The sequence below is a fragment of the Ruditapes philippinarum genome, unplaced genomic scaffold (assembly GCF_026571515.1).
Source record: "Ruditapes philippinarum isolate M1 unplaced genomic scaffold, ASM2657151v2 ctg10192_1_1_1_1, whole genome shotgun sequence".
Taxonomy (NCBI): domain Eukaryota; kingdom Metazoa; phylum Mollusca; class Bivalvia; order Venerida; family Veneridae; genus Ruditapes; species Ruditapes philippinarum.
In genome coordinates, this window is record NW_026856454.1 from 76,151 (window position 1) to 96,832 (window position 20,682).

The following is a 20,682-nucleotide window of genomic DNA, read 5'->3' on the forward strand; positions in this document are numbered from 1 at the left end:
TTTGAAACTTTTAATGCTATTTCACATCATTACCCCCATCTGTACGCAAGAGAAGGTAACTCTGTCAAGGATTTGTTTTAAAAATTAAGGCCTTTTATCGACTTAGAATCTTGGTTAAGTTTTTAGTACCAGTCCACTTTTTGACTGAACTGTTTGAGATATTAATTTGAAAGTTGGAATACTTGTTTACAATCATGATTCCCAACATGTCCAGGAGAAGGTAATTCTGTCAAAGATTTTATTTGAATTATGGCCCTTAACTGTCAATGTTTTGTATTATAGGCAAGCACTAAAAAACTTTGCTGCAGTGTTCAAGGGTATCACACAATTCAGTAAAATAATTCTTCACTAAATATCTTAATGCTCATGGCCATTGTTCACTTTAAAAATACAGAGATTCTTGTATTGCCTTTTACTGCAAAAACTTTTTTTATTGGCAAGCAATAAAAAAGTCGAGCGCGCTGTCTTACGGACAGCTCTTGTTAGCTTTATTAATCAACGAAAACTAGGGCTATCTTACTCGCCTGTATGTTGAAGCTACACTTGATATAATTTTAATTTTTAAAGGAGCAACTTCGTGAGCAACTCTTCAAAATTCACCAGCCACTTGTAGTTCACTTGAAGCTTCATGCATGTCTTGGAGATCATAATTGTTGGTTACTTTCCAAGGCCCGAAATAAAATAAATAAATAAAATTTTGACTGTATTTATGCCCTGTATGAACTTAATTAATCATCGTGTAAGTTTTGCACACAAGGGTTTAGTCTGTACAAGTGTTTTAAGATATTCACTAGAAATAAACAAACTTGTGTCTTTTGGCTCAGACTTATTTATCATAATCCTTGATATAGGCTATATTTCATTATTGTCTCAAGCAAAGTTACATTAATTTTAATAAAGAACATTGCCTAGTTAGTGTATCCAATATTGTGTACAAAGTTATTGCTAACTCCCTGTAACTTTCTGCACTCAGTAAAACCTTGATTACCATAGTACACTGTTCATGATTACCCTATTTATGCTAGCAGCAACATAAATAATGATTTTCAGCATTTGCCTGCTAATTTGCACTGTGAGACAAGACTCTTTACTTCAGTCTGCTGAGTTTAATTTATTTTTGGTATTGATTCCTTCAAAATCAATTGGAAGGTTCCAAAATCAACGCAGTATAAGTCCATTACACTGATTTAAAAGTTAATCACACAAAAATTTCTTTATTGATATTCAATAAAAAAATAAAAAGGCAAACAGCAGAGAATGACTACTGTGATCATTCCAATGAGATCTAGTCTTAACATTGCTTTTACAGATTTCCCATTTTTCAACAAAATAATTTCATGTAGATGCATATAAATAAATTTCCATTTCTTTAACTTTTTTATGTTTAAGATAATATTATATCAAGCCCAAATTTGATATTTCAAAATACTGATAATTTCTATACAGTTCCTCTTAAAATGTAAATATATTTTTAGAACTCACAGAGAAATATATGCTATGTTTAATATTCTACTTACTATGGGTAACAGAGTATAAATATAGAGCGTCATTAAAAAGACCAAATTGACATTTATTGAGAATGCAGTTTCTCAATCTTAGTTTGTGCATTTAGTAAGAATTTCTTATATTTCAACATATTTCTGCAACCCAAAGATGTACACAGTATATGTTTAAAGTTTGACAGGCGTATTAAAAAGTGATATAGATACATGTCATAATAATTTAAATACCATATAATATTTTAAGGATCTGTAGAATCTAGTATGACTACAGATAAACTAGAGACCAGTGTAGGGAAGATGGACATAGACAATCAAAGTGAGGAAAGTGAAGAGAGGAAAGAACTAATAAGGCTTTGTAAAACAGGTATTTCTTCTAATCCTTATAACTTTGTTGTTGTTTTTGTGTTGTTGTTTTTAAACTGAATCTAGAATTATGTCCTCTGCACAGACTTCAGGTTTTTCTGTGTTAACAAGCTGTCTAGTTGGATTACAGTTGTGCTACTTGCATTTTTTGCTTGTTCCTGAAAATATGCATGAAGGGACATCTACAAGTAAAGCTTTTAAGTCCTCATGTAACCTTTACAATGTTGGTGTGATATAAAATCTAACTAACAACATGTAAACATACCTCATTCATCATTTTGAATTATGCTGTGGATTCTATATCAATTTTGTTACTACATTTAATACCGCCTCCGTGGTCGAGGGGCTATAGTAGATGACTATTAATCCAGTTACCTCTCTGGCGTGGGTTCGATCCCCGGGAGATGCTTTTGTAGTTTAGCACGGAGGAAGGTAGTCTAGTACTGGTGTAACTCTCCAGGAACGATGGTTAGGAAACTACCCGCCTATATAACTGAAATACTGTTGGGAAAAGGCGTAAAATGAAACAGACAAACAAAACTACATTTAGTTAAGTAACCAACCGTATAGAATCTGGTCAGACTTTGTGGATATGCACACTGGCCTGGCCCTTGACTGTTGGCATACGTCTGACATAGGCCTGTCATTATTGAAGATATAATAGTAAAATAGAAAAATATTTTTTTCCAGTGATGAAGTGTTTGACAAGTTGTATTAGCAGGACATTCAACTCCGCACCTCCAGAAATCATTAAATTACTGCCAGTTGTAAGTATTGAATGATATAATTGATCAGTTATTTTCAATGATTTAAATAGTACATAATGTCTCAGTGACAGTCTTTCAAACATTAACACCATTTGAGACGCGTCATGACAAAACCAACATAATGGGTTTGCGACCAGCATGTATCCAGACCAGCCTGCGCATCCGCGCAGTCTGATCAGGATCCATACTGTTCGCTATTAGTTTCTATATATGTAATAGAGTTTGTTAGCGAACAGCATGGATCCTGATCAGACTGCACGGATGCGCAGGCTGGTCTGGATCCATGCTGGTCGCAAACCCATTATGTTGGTTTTGTCATGACGCGGCTCATTTGTCTGAACAATAAGTTTGTAAGGAGATGAAGGTTTGGCTTTGACAATAAAACATTTATTTTGAACTAAATTATGGGAGAAGAAAGACTTGATAATGGTATTTTATTATAGTTCTCATTTTGTTGAATAAAATTTAGTTTTATTGTTTCTAGGTCCATTATGCCTTAGAAATGCTATAAATTTCATTTCTCAAAAAGTTTTTATTTTTAGCATCTTGTTACAATTTGCAAAACATACTCATTTGCCATATACATAAAATATATTTTATTTTGCTGTGTTGGCAATTGGTATATTAAGTGAATTAGTATTTTGAATGAAGTCAAAATACTACTTTGTCTACATTTTGCTAGCTTTACAACTCATCAGTGCAAGTTTAGTGCTACTCTTTTCAGTTGTTGAATATCTAACATGCTCTTAATCCATTATTAAAACATTTATTTAACACATATTTGGAATTTCTAAAGTATTAGAAAATATGGATTTCTGAGGCATACTGTGCCTTTAAACTTATATTGCATCAAAAAAGATTAAAAGTCATTCCATGTGATATATTCTTACAAAACAAATTTTTGTAATGAATTGTAAATATATTTTTGAAATTGTACATCTGTTTTTGACCTTTTACACATTTTTACAACTTTTACACTACTTGTTATAGGGTTTGTAAGCAAACAGCATGCATTCTGATCAGTAATGAAATAGATCTATTGGATTCTTGAATGAATTAAAAAAAATCAGAAAGGTGCAGACAAGATTGAGTTTACTGATAGACAATAAGTAGATTTTTAGTTCATTACTGGTACATAAGAGATTATGTTCACAAATGCTCTCTTGTCACTCAAACTGTTTGGTAAATGATTAATCAAGTCTTTATAATTAGAGCAGAACATTTATGCTCCTTTTTTGTATGTTTTTTTTTTTTAATTCTTTTGTTAAATGAGCATGTCCCCCAGTTTCAAGCAAATTTAAGATTGACCCTTATCTCCCTAAAGATCTTAAATGGACCTATCCATCTTTTATTCCAGACAAAACCATTCATTTTTTTAAAGATATACTATGCTCAAATTTGATATCAGAAAAAAAAAAAATAATTGCTACACAATCTCTTTGTAAATATGAAATAAACATGTTTTGACTTCACACAAAGTTGATATGTCACATTTAAAACGCTACACACTACAGGTCGTTACAATATGAATATATAGTGTCGTTAAAAAAACTGGCAGTTTTTTAAGAAAATACCAACTTTACTTGTCCTGTAATAGAGAATGTGAATTGAAATGCAAAGTTTATCCTTTTTTTATTCAAATAAGACACATTCAGTAAGAATTTCATAGGTTTTAAAATATTTTACTCAAAGATGAGCATAATATATCTTTAAGGGAAATTTAAATTTTCAAAGTATATGCTGGCTGAAAAGCAAACAGAGCAGTTCATGATCATATGGTACAGATTTGCCAGCTTATCTTGGACTGCCCTTGTCACTTACGATAGAAATAGAGAATAACAGGTTACTGTCTTTTGAGAATGGGTTTCTCAGACGAGGTTAGATATGGTCCTGGAAGGGGCGAGGCTTGCCGAGCCCCATTCCGGACCATATCTAGCCGAGTCTGAGAAATCCCTTTCTCAAAAGACAGTAACCTGTTATTCTTTTTATCATGCCATTACTATGACTACTGCCTGATAAAGCCTGTCTGAGAACAGCAACCTTTCTCAGTCAGTGACTTGAGAACACTATGTTCCTACGCCAGATCAGCATTGATGATGTTTATTGTTGGTATTGTTTAATTGACTTTGCTGAATATTTATGATAATACACAGTAAATAAATTGTTAAAGCAAATTGTACCAAAAATTGCGTTGTGTTATAAAATTATTGGTAAAAACCCTCGGACTACTTTTTTGGCGTATAACCCTCTTGTGGTTACCGTACTTTCAGAAATTAGCGCCCCGAATTAAAAAAATAAGATGCAAAATCATAATAGAGGCATGATAAAAAGAATAACAGGTTACTGTCTTTTGAGAAAGGGATTTCTCAGACTCGGCTAGATATGGTCCGGAATGGGGCTCGGCAAGCCTCGCCCCTTCCAGGACCATATCTAACCTCGTCTGAGAAACCCATTCTCAAAAGACAGTAACCTGTTATTCTCTATTTATCATGCCTTTATTATGATTTTGCATCTTATTTTTTTAATTCGGGGCGCTAATTTCTGAAAGTACGGTAACCACAAGAGGGTTATACGCCAAAAAAGTAGTCCGAGGGTTTTTACCAATAATTTTATAACACAACGCAATTTTTGGTACAATTTGCTTTAACAATTTATTTACTGTGTATTATCATAAATATTCAGCAAAGTCAATTAAACAATACCAACAATAAACATCATCAATGCTGATCTGGCGTAGGAACATAGTGTTCTCAAGTCACTGACTGAGAAAGGTTGCTGTTCTCAGACAGGCTTTATCAGGCAGTAGTCATAGTAATGGCATGATAAATAGCAGACTAAGGGTTAAGACAGTATTTTTCATAGTTAAAACATTTTCAAGGTTATCATAAATAGGTGATTTAAAATAGCTCAACTTTTATGGCCCCCAAGAAAGGCGGGGGCATATATATTTGCCCTTGTTCATCTGTCCTGCTGTCACAGTATTTATCTGTAGACTGACAAAGCAGTGGAATGTGGGAGCATCCATGTCCTATGGACATATTTCTAGTTTTGACAAATTTTCATTGGCAAATGTATAGCTTTAAGTTGGTGAGTAAAGTGTAAATGTTCCTTATTTCAGATGTGTACATTAGAGAGCGAGTCAAAGGATGAAGAATTGAACACAGATTGTACAGTGGCTCTAGCAAGTCTGTCTCAGGCATTGATACAGCCTGAAGTTATACCTGATATATTACATACTGTCAAAACTGTAAGTATTGCAAATAATAAAATGGCCATTGAAATAGGATAAGCTTAAATGAAACTGCCCTTAAAATGAAAATGTCATTGAAATTGGACAAGCTTTAATGAAAATGCCCTTTAAATAGGGAAGCTTTATTGAAAATGCTCTTGAAATAGGACAAGTTTTAATAAAAATGCCCTTTAAATAGGGAAGCTTTATGGAAATTCCCTTGAAATAGGACAAGCTGTAATCAATATACCCTTGAAAAAGAACAAGCTGTAATGAAAATGATCTTCAGATAGGGCAAGCTTAATGAAAATGCCATTGAAATAGGATACCATTTTTAGCTCGACTTTTCTATGAAAAGGGGAGCTATCCTACTCGCCCCGGCGTCGGCGTCGGCGTCACACCTTGGTTAAGTTTTTCGTACCACCCCACTTTATTTCAGAAGTATTACAAGTATGGCTTTGAAACTTACCATACTTGTTCACCATCATAACCTCCATCTACAGACAAGAGTACATAACTCTGTCAAGGTTTTTGACAGAATTATGGCCCTTTTTTGACTTAGAAAGTGTATTGAGCTTGGTTAAGTTTTTTGTACCACCTCACTTTATTTCAAAACCATTGGAGGTATTGCTTTGAAACTGACCATACTTGTTTACCATCACGACCTTCATCAACAGACAAGAGGACATAACTCTGTCAAGGTTTTTGACAGAATTATGCCCCTTTTTGACTTAGAAAATACATTGAATATGGGTAAAATCCACTTATTGCCTTAACCCTTTGAGATATTGCTTTGAAACTTTTAATGCTATTTCACATCATTACCCCCATCTGTACGCAAGAGAAGGTAACTCTGTCAAGGATTTGTTTTAAAAATTAAGGCCTTTTATCGACTTAGAATCTTGGGTTTAATACTATTAAATTTATTTAAGGCTCAACTCAGTTTTTTTTTCTTTCTTACCAGCCCTCTTTTGACTTAAACATTTCAAACTTTGCTGCAGTGTTCAAGGGTATCACACAATTCAGTAAAATAATTCTTCACTAAATATCTTAATGCTCATGGCCATTGTTCACTTTAAAAATACAGAGATTCTTGTATTGCCTTTTACTGCAAAAACTTTTTTTATTGGCAAGCAATAAAAAAGTCGAGCGCGCTGTCTTACGGACAGCTCTTGTATGGATATGCCCTTGAAATAGGAAACACTTTAATTACAAAAATTACCTTGAAATAGGACAAGCTTTAATGAAAATGCCCTTAAAACATGACAAGCTATTATGAAAATGACCTTGATACATTGTATAGGGCAAGCTTTCATGAAAATGCCCTTGAAGTAGGACAAGTTTTAATGAAAATTCCCTTGATATAGGACAACCTTTAATGAAAATATCCTTGAAATAGGACAAGCATTGTTGAAAATGCCCTTGAAATAGGACAACTTTTATTGAAAATGCCCTTGAAATAGGATAAGTATTCATTAACTTGTATTAGAATTTTAGTTATTCAGCTTATGAAATAAATTAGACTTTGGAATGTGACTTTAATAAGATAGGCTTATTAACTCACAAAGCTTCTTTGCCTTAGTGCATTTTTATGTATCAGTTATATGGCCTAATTATTTTTTTAGAAAAAGAAAAAACATCTTGTTTATAAAAAGGTTCAAGCCTGATTAATGTATAATTAATTAATAGTGGCAATTGTATTGTTGACTCCAGGTATAATTAAATATCACATGACAAGATTTTGTATGGATATTCTTTAATCTTTATTCTAAAACCTAGTATGTCCTGTTTAAGGAAGATGAATTATGTAGTGCTTATGCTCATCTGATAAAAATACTAATTAGGTTTCATTCTAGATGTTGTCTTACTGATATATGAAAAGTAGCCCTATGACCTTGACAATGCGTCTTCTGTGATATAAAAAAAAAAGAATGTTTAAGAAGAGAATCTGGAAACTGTGTCAGTCTTGAATTATGTGTAATTAATTGTCAGTTTTATCAGTGTAATTGTTGACTTAAGCATGATTAAATGTAGTACAAAAATAGATGTATATTTGTTATGAAAAAGTCAACCTTGGGTCTAATTTGAAAGTACAGGATGATAAGATATGTGTATAAAAGTACACTCTATAGGAATTAAGGGCACACCCACACATGTACACTACAGAGTGCTGTATAATCAATACTAGAAGTACATTGTATATGTTAGTAATACACTTGTTGCTATATATAGTAACAAAATCGCCTATGATTTCAACTGATTATGAGTGTCATGTGACCTATTATGAGTTTGCGGCCCTGGGCCGAGAACTAGTAATCAGCCCGCTGAACATGTGCACGTGCACAAACTGAAACAATGACGTCACATTTTACATAATCAAACAGTTAACTATAAAAAGTGAGAGTAGGTTTAAGCATGAATCGCTTGATTTTATTATGAGAGCTTAAGCGTATTTCGTACTCACAGAGTTTTATTACTATTGAAATTTAAAGAAATAATACGACAAATTCATTCTGAAAAAACGAATTATAGATTCTACAGTAGTGTACATTGAACATACAAAAAGTAAGCAACTCTATGGAAGTTACTGTACTGTACAGTACGGTAGAAACGCAGACAGGAATTTCAACGAAAGAAATTCCAAAGTATTTTTTTAGAAAAATTCTACTATTAGATCTACTGTACCAAGTGTATTAAAGACATTAATACACAGCAGAGTAGGGCCAGGAGGTTATAATCGGCCCTGAAATAAATAATGCCCTCGGGCTGAAGCCCTCGGGGGCCATTATTTATTTTGCGGGCCGATTATCACCTTCCGGCCCTACTCTGCCTTGTATTAATCTCTACTTATTCATTATTAACAAGGAATGAAACAATGGTCAGAAATGTCAGCCAGCAATAACAGCAACAAGAATGAAAAGGCAATTTTAACAATGATCAGTGCGCATTTTGTGCATCACCTGAATAAAGATCCTGTTCCCATTAGCAAAGTGCTCAGAAGTGAGCTTTTGTAAAGGCAGTCTGTCTTACCTTTTGCATTGTTAGCCACAATGATTTTTAAACAAGATCTATGTACTCATATATTGCATGATGAATTGTGACCAGAATGATCCTTTCAGAAACTTTAATGCCCAGCATAAAGGTGATATGCTGTGGTGGTCAAATATTGGCTCCACACTGGGGGTCACTAAGTTGACATATTGTTAAGGAAAACATACATGTAGTTTAAAATCATCTTCACTTTAGAATGAGAGCATTATCTTATGACCCTCTTTAAAGTTTTATGAGTTTTGCCCCATAGGTTTAAAGTTGGCCCATCCTGGGGGCCACTAAGTTTTCATAGACTAATATATAGGAAAACACATAAAAATTCTCTTGTGTAAATCTAGAGTGCCTAGAGCTAAGATATTCAGCATGTAGAATTGCTTTATTGACCAATACCAAAAAATACATTGGGGTCAGAAATGGCCTAGCCCCGGCCTCTGTGGATAACTTAGTTTATATCGAGTTTACATTGACATTGATAGCAAATTTTACCTACAGCATTAATATTTGGCAAACTGCGTCACCTTTTGGTGTTCTACAAAAGTTATATAAATCATACCTTTAGGGTCTGTTTTGGTTCTGGCCTTGGGATCTTTTGGTTTATAGAAGCTCATGTAGGAAAAAAATCATATAAGTTGTCTTTGAAGGAAACTGCCTTACACTGTAACAAATGCCTTTTATCCCCACAAAAGCTATTTTGTAATGATAATTATTTGTATCTGGCTTTTACAGGTGACAGGTTTACAATCTTGGCATGCAAGGTCTGCCATTCTAGGATACATTCAAGTGATGGTATTTTGTAATTTCTTCACCTTACAAGACCCTAAACACAAAGAAAACATCAAAGAAACTGTGATGCATCTAATATGTGATGATAAACTTGAGGTAAAAAATACTATTTTTTGTTTTGATTTATTTAAAGATGGCAATGATGGTCTGTTTAAGACCATTTACAAACGTTGACAAAAACTCAAAAAACAAATTAAACCAACTGTACTGGAGATAATGTATTTTGATGTAGATCTGATTTCCAATCTTTACTTTAGTTATTCAGGCAAAATAATGACAAAAATATTGAAATGATCTAATGTACGCAAATCAATCTAAAATGACTTTTCTTGAAGTTTAAGCATGAATTTCTGTTAAAATTCTATATATTTTGGGTTTGAAGCATAAATATATCTATATATGTTGTACAAAATTTAGACGCCAATAGAATCACCAAATAGTTTATAAACAAGCACAGTGACTTGAACTAACCCTTGAAGTGACAATAACAGATATTGTTGATATTGTATGATTTTAAACAAGCCTAAGTCATTCATTTGACACGTTTCCAGAGTTCACTTTGACAACTATTGTGAAATGCTAGTGCTCTAACCTGACCCACGCGGGTCAAGTTAGGAAACCACCATTTTATTCTTTATATGGAGAAAAGTTTTGTTCCTTTGACTGTCTAGTGTATTCATTTTAAGGGCATTTGCAGAATAATGAATAAAAAAAATCAAAACTAAGAAATGAAACTTTTGCCTGTGTCTCCCTTTAATTAACTTGTGAAAGAAGTCATTAAGTGTGAATTATATATTTATAGGTACGGGAAATGGCTAGTATAACACTAAGTGGCCTATTACAGTGTGGGTATCTGGAGATGGACCAAGATTTACTGGTAATTCATTTTTTGCTTTTTTGTCGTTTTTATGTGAAAATATAGCTAAAATAAGATTTGAATTTATAGTGTTTTTAAGCAAAACTGTAAATGTTTTGGTAATAATGTTTTGTTTTTGACTGCTAGAATGAACTAAAACTTTGAGATTCTTCTGATAATATCTGCCAAGTATTTCCAAAATTTATATATAGCAGTTACTGATTGGACAAGAAATATGAGAAACAATTTTTTGAAAGGGAGATTTAATCATGGTTATTTCATGCAGCACATTGTCCTGATTTGATGATAATTTCTACAATTTTTTTTTTTATATCAAAGTTCAAGACTGTTTATTATAAAAACACAAAATCTGGACAAGTTAGTGATGCAAACTCTGTATGCTGTCTCCCATGTAAGCTGGAGGAGATAAGGGCTTAGTTTATACAAGTTTGTGTTGGAACAGGAAGCTATAAGCTTATTGAAACACTCTCAGATCCATATCTGGAACCAACCAGTACTAAACAATAAATGTAGTTTCTTTCTTAAGAAAACATTGTGTAATCTTACATGTAAACCACTCAGGCTTGACATAATAATAATTGATTACAATACACATACTTTTAATGTAGCGTATTGTGTCTTTTATAGTTATTGAATATTGACGTGCGATTGAAATGTAATTATTTCAGGACCATTTTGAGAGACTGAGCAGTACAAAGATAAGTAAACGTATGAAGTCAGAGAACTTACCTGTTGAGAAGCTGTTACAGCGCCACGCAGGAGTTCTGGGTTTGAGCGCTTATGTACAGGCCTATCCATATGATGTCCCAGAATTTATGCCACAAATTCTTATGGATCTTAGTAACCATGTTAATGACCCACAACCTATACAGGTAACATCCAAAATCTTATCCAACTTAAACCTATTTTATTTTTGTTACTCTTGCTTAAATTTCTTTTTTCTAGATGTCATTGTGATTTATGAAAAAAAGAAAAACTAAAAAAACACAGATTTATAATTAAGTACATGTTGATTTTAAAAAAACTTTTAAACTTTGATAAGTGATGTAATTCTTTTTACTTTTTTATTCAAAAAAACAAGATTCCTTTAAAGTGAATTTCAAATTAATATTCATATTTATTATTACACTAGCATGACTAAATAATTAAGACAATTTGAAGATTACCTTACATGACCCAAAAGAGTTGTTTTATCTTTTCACTCAAATCTTTCTTAAATATGAATTAACCTTTTCATTATGATTCATTTAAAAGAATGAAATCAATTTCAAAAACAGATTTGTTCAAACTGCATTTTCTTAGGGCCAAAATTAATCAAGTTTGTAATATTCATCAACAATTAATACTTTAGAATTCTAGAAGTGATAACAATTGTTTAAGCCAAAAATATAAAGTCACACAAAAATGCAGTTGTGTATCTGACTATAAGGACAATACTATTGGTTACTTGATTTTGAACGTTGAGTATTGAAATCTGTAAAACTTTCAGTGAACCATATTGTATTCAAAACATGCATGTTCATGGATAATGATTAGTTTCATTTCTATTTTATAGATTGACAGTACAAGAAGGACCTATGTCTAAACTTTCCGTCGTACTCACCATGATAAACTGGCACGATCATAAGCTCATGTTTACAGATGACCAACTTTGTTGTTACTAACAGATCTGTTAGTCTCACCCAAAAATTACTATGCCTTGATACCAGTCAAGACAATACCTATAGTGAGTATCTAACACTTATTATGTAATATGTGTATGGGCTGGTGGCCCCTGATAATACAAATAAACTTTTTGAATATTGAATAAGAATAACTGCATTTATTCTTGTATTTCCAAATCGAAATGACATTTTGCATTTATCTCCGGTGATTTTGGTATGTGCTGAATAAGCTAGCTAAGAAATTTTTAAAGCTTTGAAGCATATTTGAAACACTTAAATCAGCCCTCCTGGAAATAAACATTTCTGGTTAACTATTGTTGGTCAATGAAGGCTTGAATTTTTTTATCTCTGAGTTTATAGGCAACAATCAATTTACCAAGAATAAAGGCAGGTTATTGACATGAAGTGATAAAATCGCATATGCTGTGAAGTTTGGGTTCACTGACTGGATTTTCTTGTTACTGAAAAATTACTGATTAACTTGATCTCCAGTGGCTTTTAATCCATTAAAAACAATATAGAGAGCGGCTGAAAACACATATGGTTTACAGTATCTCTATAAGAAATTAAGAGGATTACAGATGATAAAAAATTAGATAAATTTCCAAGAGTTCATTTCTACTAGTGTCAAAAATGTTATTGTCCTCTTTCAGTACATAAGAGTATATTTTTCTGTGTTGTGTTTCCAGTTAATTGTTCTGGATACTCTTTGAAGCACTCGTATTTTAATGTTATCCTTTCATTGTGACACATACAAGTTGTTCCCATTTTCCAAAAAAAAAATCTTGTTATTTGGATAATGCTGATAATGGAGTAAACAGTTTTAGCTGGCCTTAAAATCAAACTTTGTTGTGGCTTTTATTGCAAGTTCAGGATCTAGATTTTTGATTGACATTGAAATATTTAAAATTGAAATAATTAGATGAACTCTAAATGTACCTACCTAACAATGTTTAATGTTACAGTAATTGAATCAATACATTACCATGTTTATATCTCCTTTATTTTGATATCAATAGCTTTTGTCTAATTGCTGGAGTAGGATATCCTTCAGAGATTTGATTCAAGTTATTGAAAGTGTCAAGTATTCTTCATGTATGGGCATATGGTTTTCAAATATTGCTTGCAGAGATAAAAGGCATCAATCTTTAATATATAGAAGATCACACTGTGCAATAAAACTGTAAGCAGATCAGAGAAGTATATCTCTGTGGGAATGGGAGTGCATGGTTGATTTTGTAATGTTGGATTTATTCTTTTACTGTTTTCTTGCTGTATTATTTCTATTTCTAGTATTGCCAGTATTTTCTGGTTTATCTTTCTTGGAAGCCGGTGTTGTTCTGCTAAATAGTTTATGATTAAATGTGGAGTCATAGCTATATCAGTGTGTCGTCATTTTAAGCATGCCACCAGTATCAAGATATTGAATTGTTGTTTCAAATTCTAGATAATTACAGTTTCTTTTTATAAAGAAAGTTAAAACACAGCTTCTTGTTTTAAGCTGTACCCTTCTTTTTATGTAATGGAAGTTTCCTGTTTGAAAGTTTGAACTGTTAAAGTGAGGTATTTATAATTATTAAAACTCTTAAATTTAATAGGAAATCAACTGTCGTGAATATGATCATGCTTAGAAGTAGATGTAGCTCCATGACAATGGTATAAACAAGTCATTATTGTAACTGGTATTTAAAGGGTTAATTAAGCCACAATAGAATGAATGAATGATGAGTATACCATACTTAATTTCATGCTTACTTAAGGGGTCTCCTGCTTACTGAAGAGGTTTTTGTTGATTGTAGTGGTAAATGTAGTTGACAAAGATTATTTGGCCACATTGGTGTTGCTTAAAATCCAAGTTATCAAATTGGAAAGATGTATTGTCACTATTTTTGAAGTATGGTAGCTATTAAGGTAACCAAGTAGCAGACTTGTTGTTTTTTGTCTAACATTGTATTTGCAGGGCTGCAACCTTTCTCTGTCTGTAAAGCTAACAGTTGAAATTGAAATTGAAAATGAAAAAAAAATTCTTACTGAATATGTCTTATGATAGGAGCTAAACAAGCCAAAATGTTTATCTTTATATTTCTTTTACCTTTTTTACAGACATCAAAACCATAGAGATAAACTGCAGGATGGTCAGGCTGGGAGAGAGCAATGTATCGTACAACAATATTACATTGGGAATCTCACAGATCTCATTTCACATATAGTAGTTGTAACAGACAACGGATCACATTATGTGTGCTAAATGTATATGTTAAACAACAATATGATTTATATCTGTAATTTATTGGTAACTTGTAAGATGAGGGGAATTATGATTAGCTAAACAAATAAATGCAAGTTCAAAGGAAAGTTCATTTATTTACATGCATGCTCTTCAGATAGATCATGTTCAATTTCTGGTTATTGACGCATTATTTTAAACAAAAATGTGTATTTGTATTTGAAATAAGTTACCAATTTAGTAAAGCCAATGGGTGAAAGTATAAGTTTAATTATTGTTCAATTTATGAGAAACTTAAATAGAAAAATATTATTAGATGTAAGAAATTTAAGCATTTTACATGTATTTGCTAAAATATTTGTATATTATCTGTCAGTGTTCTAGAATTAAATATGTACGATTGTTTGTTGATTTATTTAACAAAAGTATAATACAATCATTATTACTGGTTTAGAACAATATTTTTGCTAATGTAGTAATATTAATTAGTATTATATTTCCTGGGAAAATATAAAATAAAATTGTTGTTTTTTTTAACACAAAAAACTGTGTGTTTGTTTTTTGCATATGTTATCATGTACATATTCTTTTATTTGAGTTGGAAGTCCTTAATAATGGTTTTTGTTATACATAATTTACAATTTTGCCATGAATAGTTTTCTCTGTTTTGAAACTTAAATTGCAATGTTGATTAGTTATATATAACGTGTAACATTTAAGTTCAATAAGTCCACTAAGTGGTTCCAAATCGAAAGTAGGCCACTTAGTGAAATTAAAGATGGCTGACAATAAGGAATCACCTTAAATATACCTGTAAATTTAAACAGTTCTTCCTTTAAAACCATTAAAACCATTAAATGATTAAAACTTGATAAATTATGACCAAAAAAAATGAATATTCATGTTTGTACCTATATTCTATATTTGGTGTTTTTTTTTTAAGAAACTTAATGTATCAGTTTCAAAATATATTCTGTAATAATTTAACACACACCAATTTAAGAGAGAGGGAGAGAGATTAAAAATATACTATGCTCATCCTTGAGTAAAATATTTTAAACACAAAAATTTATTGAAATCTTTTAAATTCTTACTGAATATGTCTTATTTGAATAAAAGAATGAATAAACTATGTATGGGAAGCTTTGTTTCTTATTACAGATCAAGTAAAGTTTGTAATTTCTTTAAAACAACAACAAAACTCAGTTTTTTTAATAACACTATATATTCATATTGTGGCCACATTTAGTGTGTAGGATTTTAAACATAACATGTCCATATTGTGAGAAGTCAAAACATGTTTATATTATTTTTACAAAGACTGTAGCAATTATCAATATTTTCTAATATAGTAAATCTTTAATGTTAGCAACAGAGAGGAAGAAAATGTTAATTATTGTTAATTGTTCAAGGGTATTACGTTGATTTGAATAAGATCTACATGTTACTGCGTAGCAATCAATTCTGATTATGACTAGCAGGCTAGATTGTGAATGGTAATGTAAAGGAACATACATAAAAATATTGTACTGTTTAAAAAAGTTGAAAAGTTGATTTTCATTAAGTCTTTATTTATATTTATTATTTTACTGTTTATAAACCATACCTAGGTGACTTTGTGTTATTGACTTACATTGCTGTAGATTTTGAATAGTCCATTGTGTGCTGAGCAGACGGCATGTCAAATAGCACCCATGTGTCAGTCTGTATTGACTCCATAATGGGTCATAAATCATATTAATTACTGTAAGCACTTTAAGGATAATAGGGATTTTCATTAAGAGGGTATTTTTTTGTTTGATTCAACATTATTTTAGATTTCCGTATTTCTTTGCTGTAATTTCATGAGAAACCTAGGCAAGTGTTTATTTGTAGATTTGATTTTAAATCGTGTAATTTCCATTTTATTTAGTTAGAATATTTTGCAAATTTCTTGGTTCTTTGCATAATTATATTGTACAAATATTCTGAAATAAAGAGAGAGAATGATACACAATTACGGTTTGTTTTTTATACATAATCTTTTCATGCTTCCCGACGGATGCGCATGTAGTCGCCGCCTCGCCCGTCCTTTCATTTGTCTGTCTGTCCGCAGTCCCAAAAATAAAAAGGGGGCATCTAACTAAACAAAACAACATTGTAACAGTCCGTACCATTAAGGGACCAGGGACCATTGGTCCCACTATTAAACAAAAGAAAATTAACTAATGGCCCCTTATTACATTTCAGTCACCCTTCAGGCTGTCAGACATACTCTTGTCCGTAGAATAACGTAAAAAGTATTTAAGGAATTTTATTAAACTTTACCCACTGAGATGTAGAATCATACATTAACAAGTTGTATTCCGGACAAGCTTTATTGAAAGTGAATTTTAGGTTCCAGGACACTGCACTTCATGTCAATATTCTCTGACACTGTGTGAAGCCTTGTATTCATTGGCTAATGACTCGTAGTTACTTTGGTTTCATGTGTCCGGAGATTGAAATAGGTTTTTTGCGCATGTCGTTCAGAGTTGGTACATTTTTTTCGGTGGTCCACTAACTTTGAGTGAAGCAATACGACAGTCAAAAACTAAGGTTATCAGTTCTGTGCCTAAAATTGATTTTTTTACTTTTGCTAATTTAAGTCTTTGTTGACTGATGTCACTTATTTAATATGTGTAGGAGAGTGGTTACTTGTCTCAAGGTACACGATTTATAAGATTAGATTTTTTGTGTCACCTGCTACTAAGTAGTTGTTTAAAAGCAAATTTTGAGTCCTCTCCTTGAAATTTCAAGAGTCTTATCAGGAAACATTTTATGACACTAGAAGAGGTTATGGGTTTGACAGTCAGACACCTCTACCACTAAGCAACAACATTCATTAATTAAATTGAACTGTACTGACATCTCTCAAGCTTATTTAAGAACTAATTTACATTTGCACAATATAGGATAGAACTGAGCTAGAATACCATGTGAACTCTCAGATAAGGCAATTTTGTTGACGTCTTCTATGGTAAACTATCATATGTTTGTCAAGTTAGGTCCTGTTTGTACTTGAATTCATGCAAATTACTGATAAAGGCGACCTGTGGTTTTATTCTATGTAAACAACTTACAGGGCAACTGAAAGTATTATCACAATAACAAACTAAGGAGATGACAGGTGATAAAATTAGATAATTTCTCAGGAGTTCAATGTTAAAAGTATGTAAACAATCTCTCAATGATCATGAATTTGAAACAATATTATTAGTGTTAGTTCAGAAGTATATTTACAGTAAGCAGTATTATACAGAGATTATAATTTTCTGTGTTCACTGCTGTCTTTCATCATGATTTTAGAAATCTACATTTTAATGCTCTTTTAAATGTATCTAACATTTTATGTTATTACCCCTCACCTTTTTCGTAATGTTAATTTCCCATAGGCCTCTGGGAGTTATTCTTACTGTTAATGCAAGTGTACCACGTGACTACGAATTTTGTACTGTTACATAGGTAACAGTATTTTTTAACAGTATAAAATCTGGTCACGTGGTCTATTTTCTAAATAAAATTAAATAAAATGGCCGGCATTTTTTTCTCGATTCTTTCTTATTTTCGATGATAGGGCATCGCCAAAGTAACTATTACTCTGATAAAATTTAGTTCTTTGCACCCTAGAGTCCCTTTCGTGTATTGAATATCTTTTTGTTGAATAGTCAACAGGAAACATCCGTTTTCAACGGAAGTCATTGTAATGTAAATATTTTTGTGTCAAACTGGAACATGCAGACAATTAAAGCAAGCAACAAAGGATAATTTAACAATTTTAACCAGTGAAACGTTACAGATAGAGTTGGTGGACAGATTGTTTTGTTTTCTGAATAAAATACAGCTTATTTTATGTTTATGACTGGTAGATATCATCACTTGCCTAAAGAATAAAAGAAAAACAGCTTCTCAAGTAGGCCTACAGTGCACTTAAAACTTGCAAGGTAAGGACAGTTTAGTTATTGCTTCTCTTGGCTTATTTTTGTGACAGTTAGATTTAGTTGACAAATTCAGATCATCACAGTATTTGTTCGGGGTAATAAAATAAATAACACATGGGTTTATGGGTAACAGTAAAAATATCATCCCTCGTATAAATACTGTTACCCTCGGCTACGCCTCGGGTAACAGTATTTTCCTCGGGTTGATATTTTTACTGTTACCCAAAAACCCATGTGTTATTTATATAATATCTTAATGATTCTCGTAACATAAGCAAGCTGTTCCTGTTGTCTGAAGTGCTTTTTTCGCGTATTGCTGGTAACGAATGTAAAATTCTTAGGCTACCATGTTATCAAACCATATGGCATTTATAGTATAAATATGACTAACTCCCCCACCCAATAAATAGATTAATATATAAATAAATAAGATTTAATATACATGTATATATAATTGTAAAAATGAAGGGAAATATACTTTTAAAAGTTAGTACCAAATATAAATATCTAAGAAAATAACATCCATATAATAATTTAACTGTTTGTACTGCAGTGATGGTATCCCCTTTATTTTGAAATCAATAGTTTTGTAAAAATGATTCAGGTAAATGACTTATTAACTTTTTTTAAAACTAGATCAGGACAGCAGATAAAAAGCTTTTGTGAAATAGAATATGAAAGAAAATATTTCGGACATAATGGGCTTTTAAGCTGTACCCCTCTTTTTATGTAATGGAAGTTTCCTGTTTGAAAGATATCATACTAAATTTTCCTGCTTACTGAAGAGGTCTTTGATTGTAGAGGTAAATGTAGTTGATAAAGACTTTTTGGCCACACCGGTCTTGCTTAAAATCCAAGTTATCACATTGGAAAGATGTATTAAGTACTAGTATGGTAGCTATTAAGGTAACCAAGTAGCAGACTTGTTGTTCTTTGTCTAACATTATATTGGCTGGGGCACCTGCAACCTTTCTCTGTCTGTAAAGCTAACAGTGTTCTGATGGGAGCTATACGAGCCAAAAAGTTTATCTTTATATTTCTTTTACCTTTTTTACAGACATCAAAACCATAGAAATAACCTGCAGGATGGTCAGGCTGAGATCCTTCAAAAATATCACATTGGAAATCTCACAGATCTCAGATATAACTTCATCTTTCACATAGTGGTTGTAACAGACAACGGATCACATTATGTGTGCTAAATGTATATGTTAAACAATACGATTTATATTTGTTATTTGTAGGTTACTTGGAAGATGGAGGGATTCATTATTATCTTAACAAATAAATGCATGTTCAAAGAAAAGTACATTTATTCACATGCATGCTCTTCCGAACATGTTTAATTTATTGGTTTTGACACATTAATATTTTAAACAAAAATGTATACTTGTTTTTGAAATAAGTTACCATATAAGTTATGTCAAAACGCCTAAGTCACTGACACCTGTAAAATGTAAACAGTTGGGTTTTTTTTCTCCGGAGAAAATAATTAAAGGAATCAAACCTGAGACACTTGTTCAATAATAAAATGTACAGCCATATCAAAAGGGAAGATAATCCCAAAATTATGTTCTATATAAATTTTCACCCAAAATATGACAGAAAATCGTTCAAACTAAAAATTCTTGTTTCCTGTCATAAAACAGAATGTTCTGCCAAATAGTTTTACAGAACTATGCCCGTATTCTACCTTCAGTATACTACACAAATTCAACAGGTTAAAATCAGCATATTAATAAGCGTCTGTGATCAGTCCTTAAATACTTAGTATTTCTTTTCTAAGGAAAAAGCAACGTTTTTACTTATTGCTAGGTAACTGGCGTCTTATTGCAGTAGTAATGGATGCACAAAGCAGCAAACAGAAGGTCTTGACAATGAACAGATTGGCAGATCAAATGCACACTTTATTGTGTTCAATTTGACCAACTCCCTGAATAAATATTACATTGTTTCAATACATTGCAAATGTCCGCAGTTAAAAAGGTTAAGCAGAACAATGTGTATTTATTCAAATTTGTGTGTTTTACAACAAACGTTCACATACATTATTATATAATAAGCCGTGATCATTTCAATTTGAATGCAAGGACGGAAGTCATGCTGTATTTCTAAATTTGGTATTGGTTCAGCATGATTTTGATAAGATAATAATTTGCACGATAACCCCGAGAGCAAGTGAAAAAGTATTTAAGATTTGGCATGATGCATTGCAGTCATTCATTGCTCTACAATCAGTATAATTGACGAGTCAACAAGT

General features: G+C 31.9%; 1 protein-coding gene across 1 annotated transcript in view; it reads left to right on the forward strand.

The window, feature by feature from the left end:
- Window positions 1-12,157, forward strand: part of LOC132746585 (proteasome activator complex subunit 4B-like) — a 55,864-nt gene extending 43,707 nt beyond the window's left edge. The window contains exons 41-47 of the mRNA XM_060735784.1: window positions 1,747-1,866; window positions 2,556-2,632; window positions 5,751-5,879; window positions 9,639-9,791; window positions 10,498-10,572; window positions 11,241-11,444; window positions 12,128-12,157. Coding sequence (XP_060591767.1) covers window positions 1,747-1,866; window positions 2,556-2,632; window positions 5,751-5,879; window positions 9,639-9,791; window positions 10,498-10,572; window positions 11,241-11,444; window positions 12,128-12,157 — 788 coding nt within the window. The remainder of the gene's footprint in view (window positions 1-1,746; window positions 1,867-2,555; window positions 2,633-5,750; window positions 5,880-9,638; window positions 9,792-10,497; window positions 10,573-11,240; window positions 11,445-12,127) is intronic.
- Window positions 12,158-20,682: the final 8,525 nt, after the last annotated feature.